The following is a 16,388-nucleotide window of genomic DNA, read 5'->3' as shown; positions in this document are numbered from 1 at the left end:
TGCAACATGCACACACACACACACTGCACCGAGTGCTCAATATTTGGTGATACGAGCCATCCCCATGGGACGCATGCTGCTGGCTCATGTGTCTCAATGTCACTGTCTGAGAAGGGGAACAGTAGCGCAAAGAACAAACATGAGAAGAGGACAGCCACAAGGATAGCGGGCATGCCTTCTGTAGGAGAACACGGATGACGCACATGATGAAGGGCAGAGAGAGGAGTGGGAGAGGCGTGTTTTGAATTGATGTGAAGTGAAACGTGTCATTTAGATCCTGGAATTTTTTTATGTCACTGTCTGGACTTTCATCTTGTCATTGCTTGGTGAAAACCCCTTCCTTACTATCAGTTCCTTTATTTAACTGAAACCCTGCCATGCTTCCTTTTAAGCTAAATTAAAACATTACAATCCTCAGGCTTGGGTAATGCATGTACTGCATGCTGTGTGTGTATACTGCCAAACCATGCAGAAAATCAATGCTGCAAGCATCAAATGATAAAAACTGGAACAATGAGAAGAGCGATGCCACAGCTCATGTTTTCTGCTTTTGAAAGGCACACTATTATTGTGTCGTTCTACCTACAGCAGACTCAGAACAAAGCACTACTTCAGGGACCGCTCAAATTTCTCGTCACACTTAATAATGAATTAATATCAGTGAATGAGTTGACTGAACAGTTAACAGCATGCCTACCCCTCCCTCCTTGGAAACATTCTGCCGAGGGAGCCAATCAGAGCCTTGCATTCCGTCTACCACTTCGAGCAAGCCCCTCCTCCTTCACTCTGTGATTATATGGCCCATGGACATCGGCATCACATCACACACGCTACTGCTGCTGCTGCTTCCATCGTGAGCAGCGCGGGAGACAAGCCCCCGATTGGTTTACACTGACAATAACGGGGTGAGTGCATCCTCTCTGCAGCTTTTTTTCATGTGTGTTTGGGTGTCTGTGTGAGAGAAGCGTGGATGTATTAGAAACACATTTTGTTGCGTTGTTTACTCCGTCTTTCACCCTTGTGTTGTTACTGTTTTTATAACAAATATAAACACAGAACATGTATGTATATGAGATAAATCCTTGGCCAAGCTGGAATGATGTTGTGTTTCTCTCCTTTTATTGCTGTAGCCTATTGTGTGCTTTTTTTTTTTCTTCCCATCTCCCTCTTTCTATTTTCAGCTTTTCTCTCTCCATCTCTCCAAATGCAGGCACATGCTGGCAATAATTAACAGTTACAATACCAGCAGCCTGACTTGCATTGACAACACTAGAAGCAGCTTTGGGGGGGTCCCCTGTGTAGCATTTTAAGGGCTGGTCGCAATCACCGACAGCACGCTGAGAGGACCACTGCCAACAAGCAGCCTTTTCCTACACCGTTTCCCAAGGACAGCAGCTCTGAGATGGGCTGCTCCTCTGGCCGCCAACCCCCTGCCCCGGTCCTTCACCCGGACTTAGAGTGCGGCAACAGTAGCGAGGCCAACACTTTGCCACAGGACTCTGAGAACCAGAACCAGGATTTGAATGGCTGTGCAGAAAGGGAAGAGGAGGAAGGCTGCGTTGATACAGTCAAACCTCCAGATTCTCTCCCCACGCTCGAGAGACTTGCCCAGGCTACAGGTGGAACAGAAAAGTCCTGGTACCGCTGCGTGTTCCCATTCGGTGTGATTTCATTAGTGATCGGTATGGCTGGCACCGGGGTCACTTTCACCTTCAACACGCTGCTCCAGACCAAAGTTGTATCTGTGGCGCTGCTATGTGCGGGTGTTGTGATGTTACTTGTTGCGGCTATTTGCTGGAGGGCCCACAGACTGAGAAGGAAGAAAAAGAAGGAGGGGGGATTCTTCAGTCCTGATCAGGGTATTTTGTGACAGAGCGAAATCCTGCTGCCAGATTGTAGTAAATCATGGGCACTTCAAGTTGAACTTTTGAATCAGAACAACTGAATATGAAACATAATACGTAGGACACATTCACACTTTTCTTCTATGCATCATGACAAGGCGATGAAGCAGATACTCAAACGCTGAGTAAAATCAATGAGATTGAAGCAGGTCAAACGTGTGACACAGCTGACTTAACAAGTAAAAAAAAAAAAAAGTAGAAAATACCAATGTAGCATTGGTCCATTATTACCCTGCATACAGGGTGAAGTGAGTGTCTCGCTCAGAGCTTCCCCTTTACTCTCCTTTTCTTTCCCATTATGGATTTCTTGGGCCTCTAGTGGAAAAAAAAGAGCCCAAAGCATACTTTAGATCATTTCTTCAAGACTGGCCTCGGGTGTCAAATAGGTGCCTGAGGAATAGCTATTTAACACCTCCTGCAGTTTGACAGGACACAGTCTCCCTTAAGCGATGTGTCTGAGTGTGGGACAGTTAAGTTGATGCCTATAAACAGACACATACATGTGAGGAACATCTGAGTAAACCTGTAATATGAGGAACAGTTTTTTCCCCACTCGATGTCAGGACCACACGCCTCTGCCTCATTTAAGATCTGGCATGGCTAAAAGAAATAAATAGCATATGTCCTTCCTGCCACCAAGCTTTGCGGTGGAAAAAACAGTTTCGCCGGATCGATAGAAAACCACCTCTCCGTAAAGTATTAAGCTTTGAAGGTAAATTCACTACGTTTTCAGTCACCAAGGATGAAAGAGCATTTCTTAGCCCCCTTGGCCATATCAAAGAGGAATTCTATATTGTATGACATCTATATTGTTGGAAATCCCATTATAGAACGACAACCGAGAAAAGCAAACACCATCCTCGTCCGTGCCTCTACCTGATTCCTCTTATACTGCCTTATGCTGAAACAAATAGAGGCAATACTATGGTGTGGGCATTGTAGAAGAATCTATTTTTCCTCCTTTTTGCATTTAATACCCACTGCTTTCTAAGGAAGGGTTTACTGTTCTGTTGATGTCTGTGAGAATTTAACATCAGCCAATCTCTTCCCATGGGCACAAGACTTAACCGACAATTTCCTGTGGAGCAGGTTAGCTTTATAACAGAATGGTAGCTACAGTAAGACCGGTCTCAATGCATTTGTCCTGGTTATTGTACTTTCTTAAGCACCATACACTAGGATCAGATGACTAAAAATGACTTCATTCTTTATCGTGGGGCCAAGATGTAGCATTTCCCATCCACTACGACTATTTCAGTGTATGGTCTAAGGCAGCAGCTCATCTGGTTTCAGAAAAGACCCAGCGGATACTTGTCAGCTGTAGCAATGTTGTTGTATTTGAGCACTGACATTCGAGCCCATCTCTTTGACAAGGCAGAGATCAGTTTTTTGCATGCAGTTGCGACTGTTATCATGCGAGGCCGCAGCTGTTGTAATGTGTAATTTATGTGAGTGTGTGCACCAAAGTTACACTTAATTCACTTCGTCCTGGTTTCCTCCTACACATCTATGATCCTGTTTCATGGGGAGCTTTCACAGTCTGCTCTTAAAACCCAAGATGACTCCCTCGCAGTATTGATGTGTTCACTCTTGCGCACACATTTTCCTGTCCTGAAATACTGTGTATGCTCTTTTTAAAGACATATCTCAAGTGCTGTAGAGTCGAGGTAAGAGTGTAGCACAGCTCTGAATGTACAGCCAACAGCGAGTGTCTTATGAACATCTATGTACAGCCTGTAAAGAATGTATATACATCTTCTATTTTTGAGTAGACAGAACAAATATAGACCTATCGTGCAGTATTCATGTTATTTCCATTTCAGGGCTCTCTGGCTATAATTATCAAGTGAGATTCTATGTGTGTTAATCACATCATCCCAAAATGAAAAAAAATAAGCTATCTGTTGAACTGAAGGCCAAAGGTCCCAATGATGTGAACTACAGGTTGAGTTATAATTATAGCCAGTTTGATCACATCTCGGTTAATATACATGGGTTTCGAATGGAATTGTTCAATTGCCTATGTGATTTTGGTCAATTGACTTTGAGTTAAAAGGCATGGCCCAGCTTTTCTCTGAGTGACCTTTACCTATCACATCAATATGTCTCTGTTAGGTGCAGTAAATGTACTACTGGTACCGTGAAGTAGCCCAAGAGAGGCAAACGTGTTTTGTTTTTTTTCGACAAAGTTTGTTTGAGTGTTTTGATGGGCATGAATATTGTATACTGTTCCTTTTGTAAAAGATCAGAAATACCAAATCTATTTATTGAGAAGTTTATTTTTTGTTCCTTAATGTGTGTAAGATTTACATTTGTTTACTGTGAACTGCTGAAGAACTGGATTAAATGCAAACGTCACTTTTGGAAACAAGCTTTACAGTGGTCTCTTCTATTAACAATGCTTGGTGAGGGCGGTGATGGTTAGTGTGGTTGCCTCACATCATGGAGGTTTCTGCTTCTAGTTCCAGTCAGACTGGGCCTCTTTTGTGTGGAATTAGCATGTTCTTTCTGTGCATGTGTGAGTTCTCTCTGGGTATATTATGGCTTCCTCCCACACTCCAAAGACATGCTCGTTAGGTTAATCGGTGACTCCAAATTGCCCCTATGGCAAAGAGTCGACCCGCTGTAACCCGCCTCTCGTCCAATGACAGCTGGGATTTGCTCCGTTACCCCAAACAGGAAAAGCAGTATAGGTAATAGATAGATGGACGGGTGAGGGCTACCATGTAGAGTTTTAAGACAACAGGGGTCCATTATTTCCCCACAATGATCTGTTCAAGCACTCTGTTGTAACCATCAGAGGCAATTTAAGCCAGCCGCACAATTACCTCAACCAAACATTTGATTAGATTGATATGCAGTTTTTAAAGGGAATTTTTTGGCTCAGTATTACACCTCTGTAACAGGGACAGGATAAACTATTATGTCTGAATCTCTCCATTAAACAAATGGAAAGGTTCCAACTTTGACCTGACAAACAGGATGACAGCTAGAGGACCAGACAAGATCTTTCAAAAGGACAAAGGTGGCGCTCTAATGACAACTCTTAATCCAAAAGATCCACTTGATACACTACCTTCTATAATACCTTCCCATCCAAGATAGTTCATTGGAAATGTTGGATCAAAGTGGTGGACAGAAAAACAAAACATTTCAGAAAATAACAGAATAAACTTTTAATGTAATCATAATGACGTCAGACCTCTCATGTGCTCGCAGAGATAATACTCACAAAGGCTCAGGATTTGCCAGAATCTATGGAAACAGGAAACTGAACAGAGCTGACGTGTCCCATGTCCCATTTAACATCTAATTAGTATGCTCCAATTATTAGCCCAGGCCTTTCATCCAAAACACTCAGCAGCAGAGGCTTCTATTGATTTTTTCACCAATGCATGTGCGTTTATCTTCATCTCAGAACCTTTGTGAGCGCAGCTGTTTCGATGAATATTCAAATGAGCACCCACGCTTTCTCCTCTTCCTTCTCCTCCTCCTTCCCTCATCCACCCATTTATAAAGGATTGTGTCATTCTTTCTCCCTCTCCCTCTCCCTCTCCTGCCCCCCCTGGACTGAGCTAAAAATAACTCTGGCCGACGTCGAAAGCAAGGCAAAAGGCAGAGAAAAGTGTGGGTGTCTGGTTGAGATAAGGATGTGTGAAAGTGGGAGCAGGAACAGATCAATTGCACCTAACAATTTTCCTGTTACATAATTAGGCATAAACTGGAGATAAAACATATTAAAACCAACTGGAAATGCAACTGATTACCGTTACAGAGAAATGGCAAACAATCTATGAATATGCATGATGTATTTAATATCGTGACTTCCCATGGTTCAAGAGTACCCAACCCATAATTAAAACCTGTATAAATTGTGTTTAGACTTGAAGCTGTTTACATGTTCAATGGACAGAATTTATACAGCATGCATCGTTCTCATCTCTCAAATTGCTTAAGGCTGAAGACTTCAGGTGCCCATAAGGATTTGTTGTACTTCATTCATATGGCACCGGATGGAGTATCATTGTACAGTTTCTATATCAAGGATTAAACATCAATGCGGACGACAAGCGTTATTCACCTGAGCCTATGAAGCCTGATCTAAAGAATACTGACAAGAAGAATGTAGATTAGATACCTCTGAGACAAAAAGGAAAGTTTAAACAATTGCATCACCTCACAAAATGCTGACAATAATTCAGTGATTGAGTGAGAACTGTAGATGAATAAAAAAATAAACCTTGAGAGTTGCATATTATTCTCTTTTTCAGCCAATAGAGAACCGTCCCAGAGCACCAAAAAACATTTCTGTGAATTTTCTTGTGATAATCCACTCCCGTCCTGTGCAGAACAGGCTGTTTCTGTGTCTATAGCTTTAAATGTAAATGAACTGTGTTTGACCACGCCCCCTCTCCATCAGGGCATGCCACTCCGTGCTTTATCGCTCAATGCCCTATTGATTACATTGAGAAGGTGGACTCAGATGGTAGAGCAAACACCTAGCTGATGGGTTACTCCCCCTTGTGATCCAAACAGCCAGTTTGAGCAAACATTTTCTGAAAGGTGGAGCAGGCAAAGACAGAGAAGATGGACTGTTTTCATAATTAGGGGGTTTGTAGATAAACTAGGGACACATAGCATCAGAAAAAAAACATGGTGAAGTGTGGCATTACTTGAAAATGAAGTTCAACTCTGAGCAGTGGCCCCTGTCCTGCATATCGTTCCCCATTCTCTCTTATTCCCTGATTTCTGTTTACACCCACTGTCCTATCTCTAAAATAAATAAAATAAAATAAAAAATAAATAAATTGTCATAATGCAAAACCTTAAACCTGAGTTATTATTTCACTGTTATGTCCTCCTCAATAATATTAACGGGACTGGCGGCTTCTGTTGTGGCAGAACGCTAGCAGGCTAATTTGTTTGACTAAAATAGCTTGTGATTGATGGTAAAGTCAATAATAACGCTCCACCCACTAAGATGCAAGATGAGACTAGTAATTTATACTGTTGTTGTAATAATTGTGTCATTTACAAGCATCTCTGTAATGTGATGGCCTTACCGACAATCACAGAACTGGAAAGAAGGCATTTTCTGCCTGTCAACAGCAGAGATGGAAAATTCTGATAGGGTGACACATTGGCCTCTTTCATTTAACCCTTGACTCTTTTGAAAAGGCATGTTTAAAGGGATATATATTTTCACTGAAACAGTTTGTTTATACGTTGACTGTGAAATTATTAATGATCAATTATGATTAGAATTTTAGTCTTTTCAAATATTGTTTTCAAAATAATCTCTGAGAGGCGAGACAACCCTGACTGACGGCCCTCCCCTGGCACAGCCCAGATTTTTTTTTTTTTTTTTTTAAAGACAAAGCAAGAGAAAAGCTTTTATTTTATATATTTGTTCCATCACCATTAACGGAACTGATTTTCCTACACATGTTTCCATCTGCTTTCAAGCAGATCACTAGGGTGACGTGTCAGTAAATTAGCCCTAATCGCCTTTAAATATCACACTCCATAGTGATTGCCTCGCTCCTCTCCTGCTCCTCTCCTTCCTCATCCTTCCCTTAGCTCGCTCTTTTACTTCTGGGGTTACAGTCAGCTTCATGGACAAATCATCTCATTAACGTGTCCTGTTAATTAGCCTGCCATGGATTCGTTCAGTGCGGTTGCTACTCATTTGTGGTAGGTCCAGTGTCAAAGTCTGCTGATTATCACACACTGCAATTTGCACCACATGTTCTCATCTTTCTGAAGAAACTCTCACCTTGTTTGCTTTCTTACTTTCCGCTGCGTCTACTCCTGCCCATCCACTTTATTTAGAACAGTGTGTTATAATGATGGTCATTAACACTACAAAAGTGTGAAAAACACTGCCTCTCATTATTTTAAGCAAGTTCCAGGAAAATAAATGCTATCAACACACACAAGCGCTTAAGACCACTAATTGGCAAACACATCTCAAAGGACACAGTGTTTTTTTAGCATTCACAGAGGATTTACTTTTTTTTAATCTGCGAATATCTGCGTCATGTTTGCTAAATTTGGTTATGGTTGATTTTTCATGGGACTAGGAGGCGCGTAAGTACAAGTGCCTGAAAAGATTTACAAGATTGCTATAGCATTGGCAACCAACCAGGTGTCCAGACCCACCAGGGTGGGAGAAAAGACTCAGGTGGCCGAGACTTTGTCTCCTCTGAGCTTGACAACATTGGATTGTAAGAACACGTATGTAGCCTTATATTTTTTTTCTAATTCTATCGATAAAAACAATAACATTTGATGTTTATTTCTTATTGCAACTTTCTGTCATGTGGGTCCTGTGGGGGACTCAGCTTCTCTTAGATACAAGTTGAGGGGGCTCCAACAACAAATGTTGGGAACTTTTACCCTAAAAGACAAAAAACTCACCAGAGACTCAAGCAGGACATCAGTTTTTATAAGACATCACATAGCTTCCTGAAACCAATGCCACATTATGTTCAACAGAATAGCTCAAAAATCTCCACTTCTTGCACATGACAGAAAATATGATCCAACAACATCTGCTCTCCACTCTTCCATATGTTTATTAACCCAAATGGGAATATAAAGAGACCTGAGTTCTTTTTATAGAACTCCCTGAGTTCTATAAAAAGAACTCAGGGAGACCATTTACACCAAGAATTCATGTACAAAATGTAAAAGGTTATCCCCCTAGACAATAGGAAAAAAGAGGTTTCCCATGTAAGGTGTACATGAATGCAGACAGAGTCTGTCAGTCATGTAGTCAGTAGTCAGTAGTCAGGTCTACATGAAATCTTGTCACACTGAACCAGGAAAAAAAAAAGTGAACCCAAATGCACGACTCTGTAACACTTGGAAGCAGGTGGTAAGTTTGTTTATTCCAAAAACAGGTTGGTACACAAAATCAAAAATCGACAGGCAAAGATATCCAAAAAGTGTCAGGCTACAGGCAGGTGGAGAAAACAAACTGGTCAGGTTATTTAACAAGAAAAATACAGAACTGGAATGAAGACGAACTGGCACAGAATGATGAAAACACAGAAAGGGGGGGTGGAGTTAACAAGACACAGGTGAGACACATCAGGTAATCAGCAGAGCGGGAAACACTGGGGGAAGGGCATGCAGCCAACAAACCTGAAAGTGTCAAAGTAAAACACAAACACGAGACATGAAACATGAGAGTAAACAGAAATAAACAGAACACTCAGCCCTGGGATGTGACAAATCTATACAGCACACACATTGATTAAACATTTTAAATGAAAAACACATTTTTACAAGTTGTAAACACAATTCTTTTGTTGATAATAACAGACTTGTAATAACTTGTACAGAATTGTAACTCTAAAATGTGTTAAATGCACGTGTGAACATTTCAAACAGTATCAATAATAATAATATTTTGATGACTCATATTCAACGAGGGGATAGTTATGTACAGTCTTAAAATCAAATGGGCTGGCATCAAATGACTGTTACCTCGTGTCTGTAACCAGATGGACAGTTAAAAGTGAACGATGCATTTTGTATTCAGCTGGAAAAAACAAACAAACTATGCCTTACATTTCCAAATATAATGGTTGACGTTTGATATAGTTGTGATTTATTCCTTTATCTTCATTCTTCTGATCATACATGCCAGGTGATGGAGGAGCGAGGATGCTCACAGTCCTCTGTAGTTTCATATCTCTCTAACTCCATTTTTTTTTAAAGCACAGCCACACCATTTTTTTTTTTTTTTTTTAGAAACAAATTAATGTTTTAACCTGTTCAGTCTACAGCAGGGGAACAGTGAACCTCTTACCAGAGGGTAGCAGCTCATACTCTGCATGTAGAACATGAGATGAGTCACTCACAATTTAATTGGCCATGCATTAGAGTCGTCTGTTCAAAAATAGTCTGCAGCGATATGTGACGTTTACCCCCTATAATTTTACCATGCAGTCTGAATCAATCACATCCGTTTGATTTTTTAACTGCACCAACAGGTTGGTGAATGCTGTGATACCATACCTGATGAGATTATCCAAGACTGCCTGATAAAAAACAAACATGTCTGATCAACGCCATGAACTCTCAGACGACGTGAGAAATGTAACTGTTGCCAGATATTACCACCAACGGCCTTTTTTTAAAACCTCAGCACGAGTGAGGAGCATTTCTAAGCATGCCGTTGAGCTTTATGTCTATTTTTATGAATGAAAGTTAGTCCTTTTAGTGTTCCCCTTCCTTCATGCAGATTTTAATTTAACAGTATGCATGACATGGCATTTCAATAAGGCTTACTTTTTGTCTTTTACACGGTCAGTGAGTCATTTATTGTTAGAAAGTTTGACACAACACATCAACTGTCATCAGTAATTGATGAGATCTATGAGGACCATGTGTTTAATGTAATGATCCAAAGGGGAAACGCTAAACCTTTGTAAATACCCAACGATATTGCATCACAGCTTGCCTTGACAGCATGCGATGCAAGTAAGCGTCACCGACAAATTTTTATTGTTTGCTAATGTCCTAACTGCCGGCAAGCAACGCAGCATGACACCATTTTTACCATGAAAACCCATTTTCCCCTCTGTCGCTCGCGTAGATGGAGAGCGGCTCTCTCTTTTCTCCCTTAACTGAGCTTTATAGCTTGTTTTACAAAGTGGAGATAACTGTGCATTAATATTATTCACATGTATGATTGAGACGTTGTGCTTTGACTTGTGCCAACACTGGGAAAAAAACGAAAAAAAATTTGGCTCATGGAGAGTTGTTTATTGACAAGCCGCTGACTGTTGTGATTTGAGTCAACAGCTCCTCAATACAAAGCGCCACACATCTGTTTGTCCACATTTGAAACCAAAGCACTAGATGCCACACTGTTCGAAGGGACCTGAAATTTACTGAGCAGGGAATTAAATATTTAACGCATGCAGCGTGGACAGCCAGGGTGCGGCCATGCGCGATGCAACAAGATATCTAACGCTTGTGTGCTGCCAGGACACAATCTTAAATGTACTCGACTAGATGCACACGAAATAAATTAAAAAAAAAAAAAAAGAAGAGAAAAATAAAGAGAAAAAGTGTGAAAATCAGAGGCAGCATGTCAGTTTTTAAGGCAACAGGAAGTACATGTATTTCTCATGTCAGACATTCTACCTCACATGCAGATATCTGTTTATTTTAGCCAAGCATGTTCAAAATGAATGGGGTGTATCCTGTCTGCCTCTGACAGGACAGCTGGCCAGTAAATTGTTTCAGCAACGTCTTTTGAAGATCACAATATTAGTGGCTTCTGTAGACAGCTGTGGTTCCCTTTGGGTTATGACCTCTGCAGCTGCACTATGTCAGGAGAAAAAGATGCCCCTGAGGTCTCCCATGCATTAATCATGTCAGATGTATTCCTCTTTGGGCTACAGTGTCTGCTAAAAAACTGAAAAAAACTAGAATATTGCAGTGGTGGTTGCTCTAAAATGTTCCTTTTTCTTCCAATAAGCTGACGAAAAAGGATGGATGGATCTCCTGCTTTCATTGACTTTAGGTTGTTGCAAGTCAAAATATGCAATAGTAACATAAGCAGTGGCCTTGTTAAATTCAAGTCTCCAAGAATTAATCATTGTGACCTGGCGTGCACAAGTGATTACCAGTTTGCAAAGTGGATTACTTGGAATTCAGCAATGTTTTGCCACTTTTATTATTCACACGTCTGCCTTTCCAACTGTGGAGTGTCAAAATGTCTTGTGTGAAAACAATAGCAGTGAATTTCAACTCTTTCGCCCCCTTTTTTCTTTTTCTTGTCGTTCTTTGATGTGAGGTTTCAGTTCTGTTTTGTTGTTTCTGTGTGAGTTTGTGTTGTCTTTTCTCCCCCTCCCTCTTCTGGTCATTCTTCCTCTGCAGGTATGTGAGTGGCAGGGGGTGTGGCTGGCTCCTCCAGGCAGCAGACGAGGCACACCTGACTTCTATCAAATCAACCCCTCCATATAAGCCTGGCTGTCACCCTACTCCGGTGCCAGATAATTCCGTCTCGTTCGGTAGTGGCATGTTTGGGTACAGCAAATTGTTTGTAGTCTCAAGCTGGTTTTTGTGCCTTCGCTTTGTGAATTGTTGGACTGATCTTGTTTTTCTTATTCCTAGTTTTCGCTGGTGTGCCTCCTGGATCTTCGAGCAAATGTTAATGTTAAACCCTAACCCTCACTGCCTGCTCTTTTGTTTTTGGAACATTAAATATCTTTTTGTTAAAACTATTTTGGTTCTTTTTGTCTCTGCATTTTGGGGTCCGCCAAAACAAAACCTAACACTTTGAAGCACTATACATTCTTCCACATTCTTAGAGTATTGTTCAGATCATTTTAAACAAGTAGAACTTTAAGGTTGGTGTGTAATAGGGACCTGATTGAGCTTGTAATTATTCTTACCTTGATGGTTTTTTTAATGCTTATGGAATTTGATGCAAGTTCAGCTCTAGGCCACCAGCACACTATCATTTAACAGCTGATTGAATCAAGCTAACAGACAGGCATATCTGCTGACAGACGGCACTGTGAAGATAAATGTTACTGTGTGTTGCATCAAATGTGCCTTCAAACTATTTGCTGTTTTATGTTTTCTCCTTGTTCCTATCTTGGATGAATCCGTGATGACTGACAGGAGAAAAAATGAGATCGCTTATCTAGCTTGCTATCACCGTGTTGTGTGTGTGTGTGTGTGTGTGTGTGTGTGTGTGTGTGTGTGTGTGTGTGTGTGTGTGTGTGTGTGTGTGTGTGTGTGTGTGTGTGTGTGTGTGTGTGTGTGTGTGTGTGTGTGTGTGTGTGTGTGTGACTGCATGCATATTGATGCTTAGGAATGCTAATAAAAGGTTTGCCATACATGTGGCGAACTCTGACTCAATAATCAATGAACTTCCCTGCAGACGACTATGGACACTTCAATTTAGCACACATACACACCAATTGAGTTGCACAGGCACACATGCATTTAGTCACAGGCTCGACAGTTCAATTATAGGGTGGCTCTGCCTTATCGCTGCCTACAATTCAGGCTATTTCCTTGTTGGCTGGGACACACCACACAGATGGCCACACAGTCGTAGTCTATAGTGCCGTAATGGATGGAGACAGTTACGTAAAGCAATATAGTGCCGCCTTGTTGGATAAGCATTTTAAGAGCCTTTTTGTCCCCCTCGGTCAATAAATCCATTTTTGTTTTTTAGTTTCCTCCACTTACAGTGAAAGAAATCTGGTTATGTCTTGTACATAACGTCGTAATACAACACATGCATGGCTTTATGTAATTATGAGTTTTGTTTAGCTCACAAGACCCCTGGGATTTCTCGATAATGGAAGACTGTGCCGTTCTTGAGCACTGATAGGATCACTCACACTAGTCAAAAGAACTTTAGTTTGGGGGTGAGGCGGGCTTAAGTGGTAATAATCTGGCTGTTTTTGGATCTGATCTGATGAAATGAATTCTGGGCTGAACAAAACAGCTACGCATCAGAAAAGTGTTTGCCACAACAATCTGCAACAATCCAAAATCCAATGCAAAAATCCCATAGGCGGAGTGTCGTTCGAACCCATGGCGAAGCTTCCAGGTTGGCCTAAAAAATACATGATCACTATTCCAGTCTATAAGGAAGCAAGGTGACTGAAGCAGGAAGCATAACAGACACAAGACTCCATGATTGTTAACTCTTAAATCATGTTACAAGTCACTTACACATTGCTCCTTTTTATGAAACGTATATTTTTAAAGTTATTCACAACAAACGTTATCTCATAAGGCACTTTACAAACAGAGCAGGTATCCTCTTTATCATATTATTTACAAAGATCCAACATGAATCCACCATGAACACAGCAAATTAGCAACATTTGGCAAATCAGGGGCGACTTCATGTCATGCATGATTGTTTGGTGCAGGGCCTGAGCACGATTTCTTCCTCCTCCCTCTTACTTGTGTTCACACTAATCACATGAACAGGACTTTGGGGTCAAGTGTACTCAGGTCTGTAATGTGAAACCAATCTAACAGTGGCAAGAGAAAAAAAAACAGAAAAAAAAACGTATAACAGTCAGAAATCTTAAACAGAACTTTGGGCTAATTTGGACACTGACAATATTCTTGTTCTGAAATGAGAAACGTCTGCCATGGCTGAGCTCTCGGAGGAGCGACATGTTCACAGGTGTTAGCTGCAGCAATCAGCCACAGGCGAATCCACTCGCCTCAATCAAGACCTTCAGGAGTCTGAGAGCGTGCTGCTCGGTTTGCTCCTCCAACAACAGCGTACATGTGTGCAGCACTGAGCTGAGCTTGAAAGAGACAAATCTGAACAGTTTCTAAGCACACCTAATTCATGTTGGAGCAGTTTTGGACAGCAGCTGCCTCTCTTCTAACCTGAATTACATTAGAACAGATGACCAACTAAAGTTTTTGTTTCTTGCTCTTTCCTCCTCTATTCTAATGTACCATCCCTAACTCTCGCTCATCTCTCCCTCGAGGCGAGGTGTGTGGTTCTTGAAGGTTGTCAAATCCTTTTTCTAGTCTTTAGTTTTTATTTACGTTTTAAACGGAGCAGCTGTGACGTCGAACTAATTTCAGACTTTAACGAATAAAGTCTTATAAATCAATCAATTATGTGCAAGAGATCATAATATGAACCTGCATTGCAGCAATTACGCTAAAAGAAATAATAAGAGACCGCAAAGGCCCAGCTGTAATTCTAGATCTTTCCTCTCAAAGAAATGAAAGGGACAGTGAAAAAACAACAACACAGCATCATCCCCTGTTCACACAGATCTTTTCTCTCCTGGTTGGCAGGTATCTATTACATCTGTCCCTGACATGGAGAGAATAAACCCTTATCATTTTTCTGATTATTAGTTTACATGAAAGTTTACAATAAAGGGAACTGATGTTTCCATAGGCAAGCAGACTGAGTTATTCAATCATCAGTCATCAAGCTTTAATTAGTGGGAACAAAACATGACTATACAGAAACATACAGTGAAATTCAAAACGGCAGATTAGGAATATATTATTAAACTGTTTCCCACACAGAGAAATGAGCATGTCGAGCAAAATGTTTGATCTTATTTTTTGTTCCACAAAAATCTGGAGTCCTAAATCCTTCATGTACAAAGAAACCACAGAAGAAACATTCATGTATTGGGCAAAGTGTTTCTTTTAAAACTCCTAGAGAATCTCCATGTTTTATTTCCTGTATGTTGTTTTCTCACTCCTGGGTCTCTGCCACATCAGAGCCCCTGATGGGTAGAAGTGGAGAATTTGTATGCACATGGGTCTTAGCCTTGTTAATTTGGCTTTGATGAAAAAAGGATAATAATTTTCATACAGCATACATTTGCCAAAAGCTTTCTTGCATCAACTTAGACAAAAGCTTTTTGTCTAACCTCTGTAGACGTACAAAGGTTCAAGGTTCTTTATTGTCAATGCCAAAATATGTCAGACATACAGTGAAATCGAAATTACGTTTCCCCCCTCCCCACGGTGCAATGTAGATAAAAAAGGTACGGTAAATAAAATAAAACAAGGTAAAAAAGCTAAATAATATTTACATTAATAAACCTAAATGTGCAAAAAGTAAAAAGTTAAATAAAAGGGAGTATACAACAAGATTATAAGAAAAGTGAAACTTGTGCATGTGTGCAATGTGCAATAAGTGACCAGGGTTCTGTTTCAATGTTCAAACAGGAGGAGGTTCCAGTGTTCAGTGTTCATGGGGGCAGAGGGGAGGGAAGGGAGGGAAGAGAGGGAAGAGAGGGGAGAGAGTTCAGCTTCCTGAGAGCTTGGTGGAAGAAGCTGTTTCTCAGTCTGGTAGAGCCGGCCCGCAGGCTGCGGTACCGTCTCCCTGATGGCAGGAGGCTGAAGAGGCTGTGTGAAGGGTGGGTGAGGTCACTCACAATGCGGGTTGCTTTGCGGGTGAGGCGGGTGCCGTAGAGGTCCAGAAGAGAGGGGAGCGTGACACCGATGATCCGTTCAGCCGCCTTCACTGTGTGCTGCATGAATTGCTACCCCTTCTTTCTTAGACGGGTGTTTTAGCTTAGGTGGTCAAACTGTCGTACCGACTTACGCTGGTGTTTTACCACAAGTTCCATCAAATACAGCACAAATGACCAATCACAGTTTAGGATTTTTGGGGCGATACCTGGGATGGCCAATCAGATTTCCAAGGTGGTCCATACCACCCATCAGGACATGACCTTTTTCAGAGACGACCATGCACATATTGTACTGCTGAAATGTTCACCCACACATAACTAGCCCTGTAAGTGCAGTAGTAACCTTTGCTGAACATTACTCAAAGTGATTTGACATTCTGTCCAAGTATGCGTCATTATATAATACCTCAGAAATGGAGCTCACCCAAATATGTTACTAAATCTTCTCATCTCTCTTAATGTGTTGTATCGTATTTTAAACGTTTTGTTTCTAATTATTTGTGACATCTGTTTTAAGTCTTTG

At 41.1% G+C, this 16,388-nt stretch overlaps 1 protein-coding gene across 1 annotated transcript; it reads left to right on the top strand.

Moving 5' to 3' along the window:
• The first annotated feature begins 810 nt into the window (after nt 1-810).
• On the top strand, nt 811-2,528 carry LOC306817542 (uncharacterized protein). Its single transcript, XM_079334512.1, has 2 exons — nt 811-905; nt 1,211-2,528. Exon 2 carries the CDS (start codon nt 1,403-1,405, stop codon nt 1,868-1,870), a length of 468 nt encoding a protein of 155 aa, XP_079190638.1. The 5' UTR covers nt 811-905; nt 1,211-1,402; the 3' UTR covers nt 1,871-2,528.
• The last annotated feature ends 13,860 nt before the right edge of the window (nt 2,529-16,388 follow it).

The sequence above is a fragment of the Symphodus melops genome (assembly GCF_947650265.1).
Source record: "Symphodus melops genome assembly, chromosome: 21".
In the NCBI taxonomy this organism is placed as follows: Eukaryota; Metazoa; Chordata; class Actinopteri; order Labriformes; family Labridae; genus Symphodus; species Symphodus melops.
Note: the sequence above shows the minus strand (reverse complement) of the source record. Positions and strands in the feature narration are given on the sequence as shown.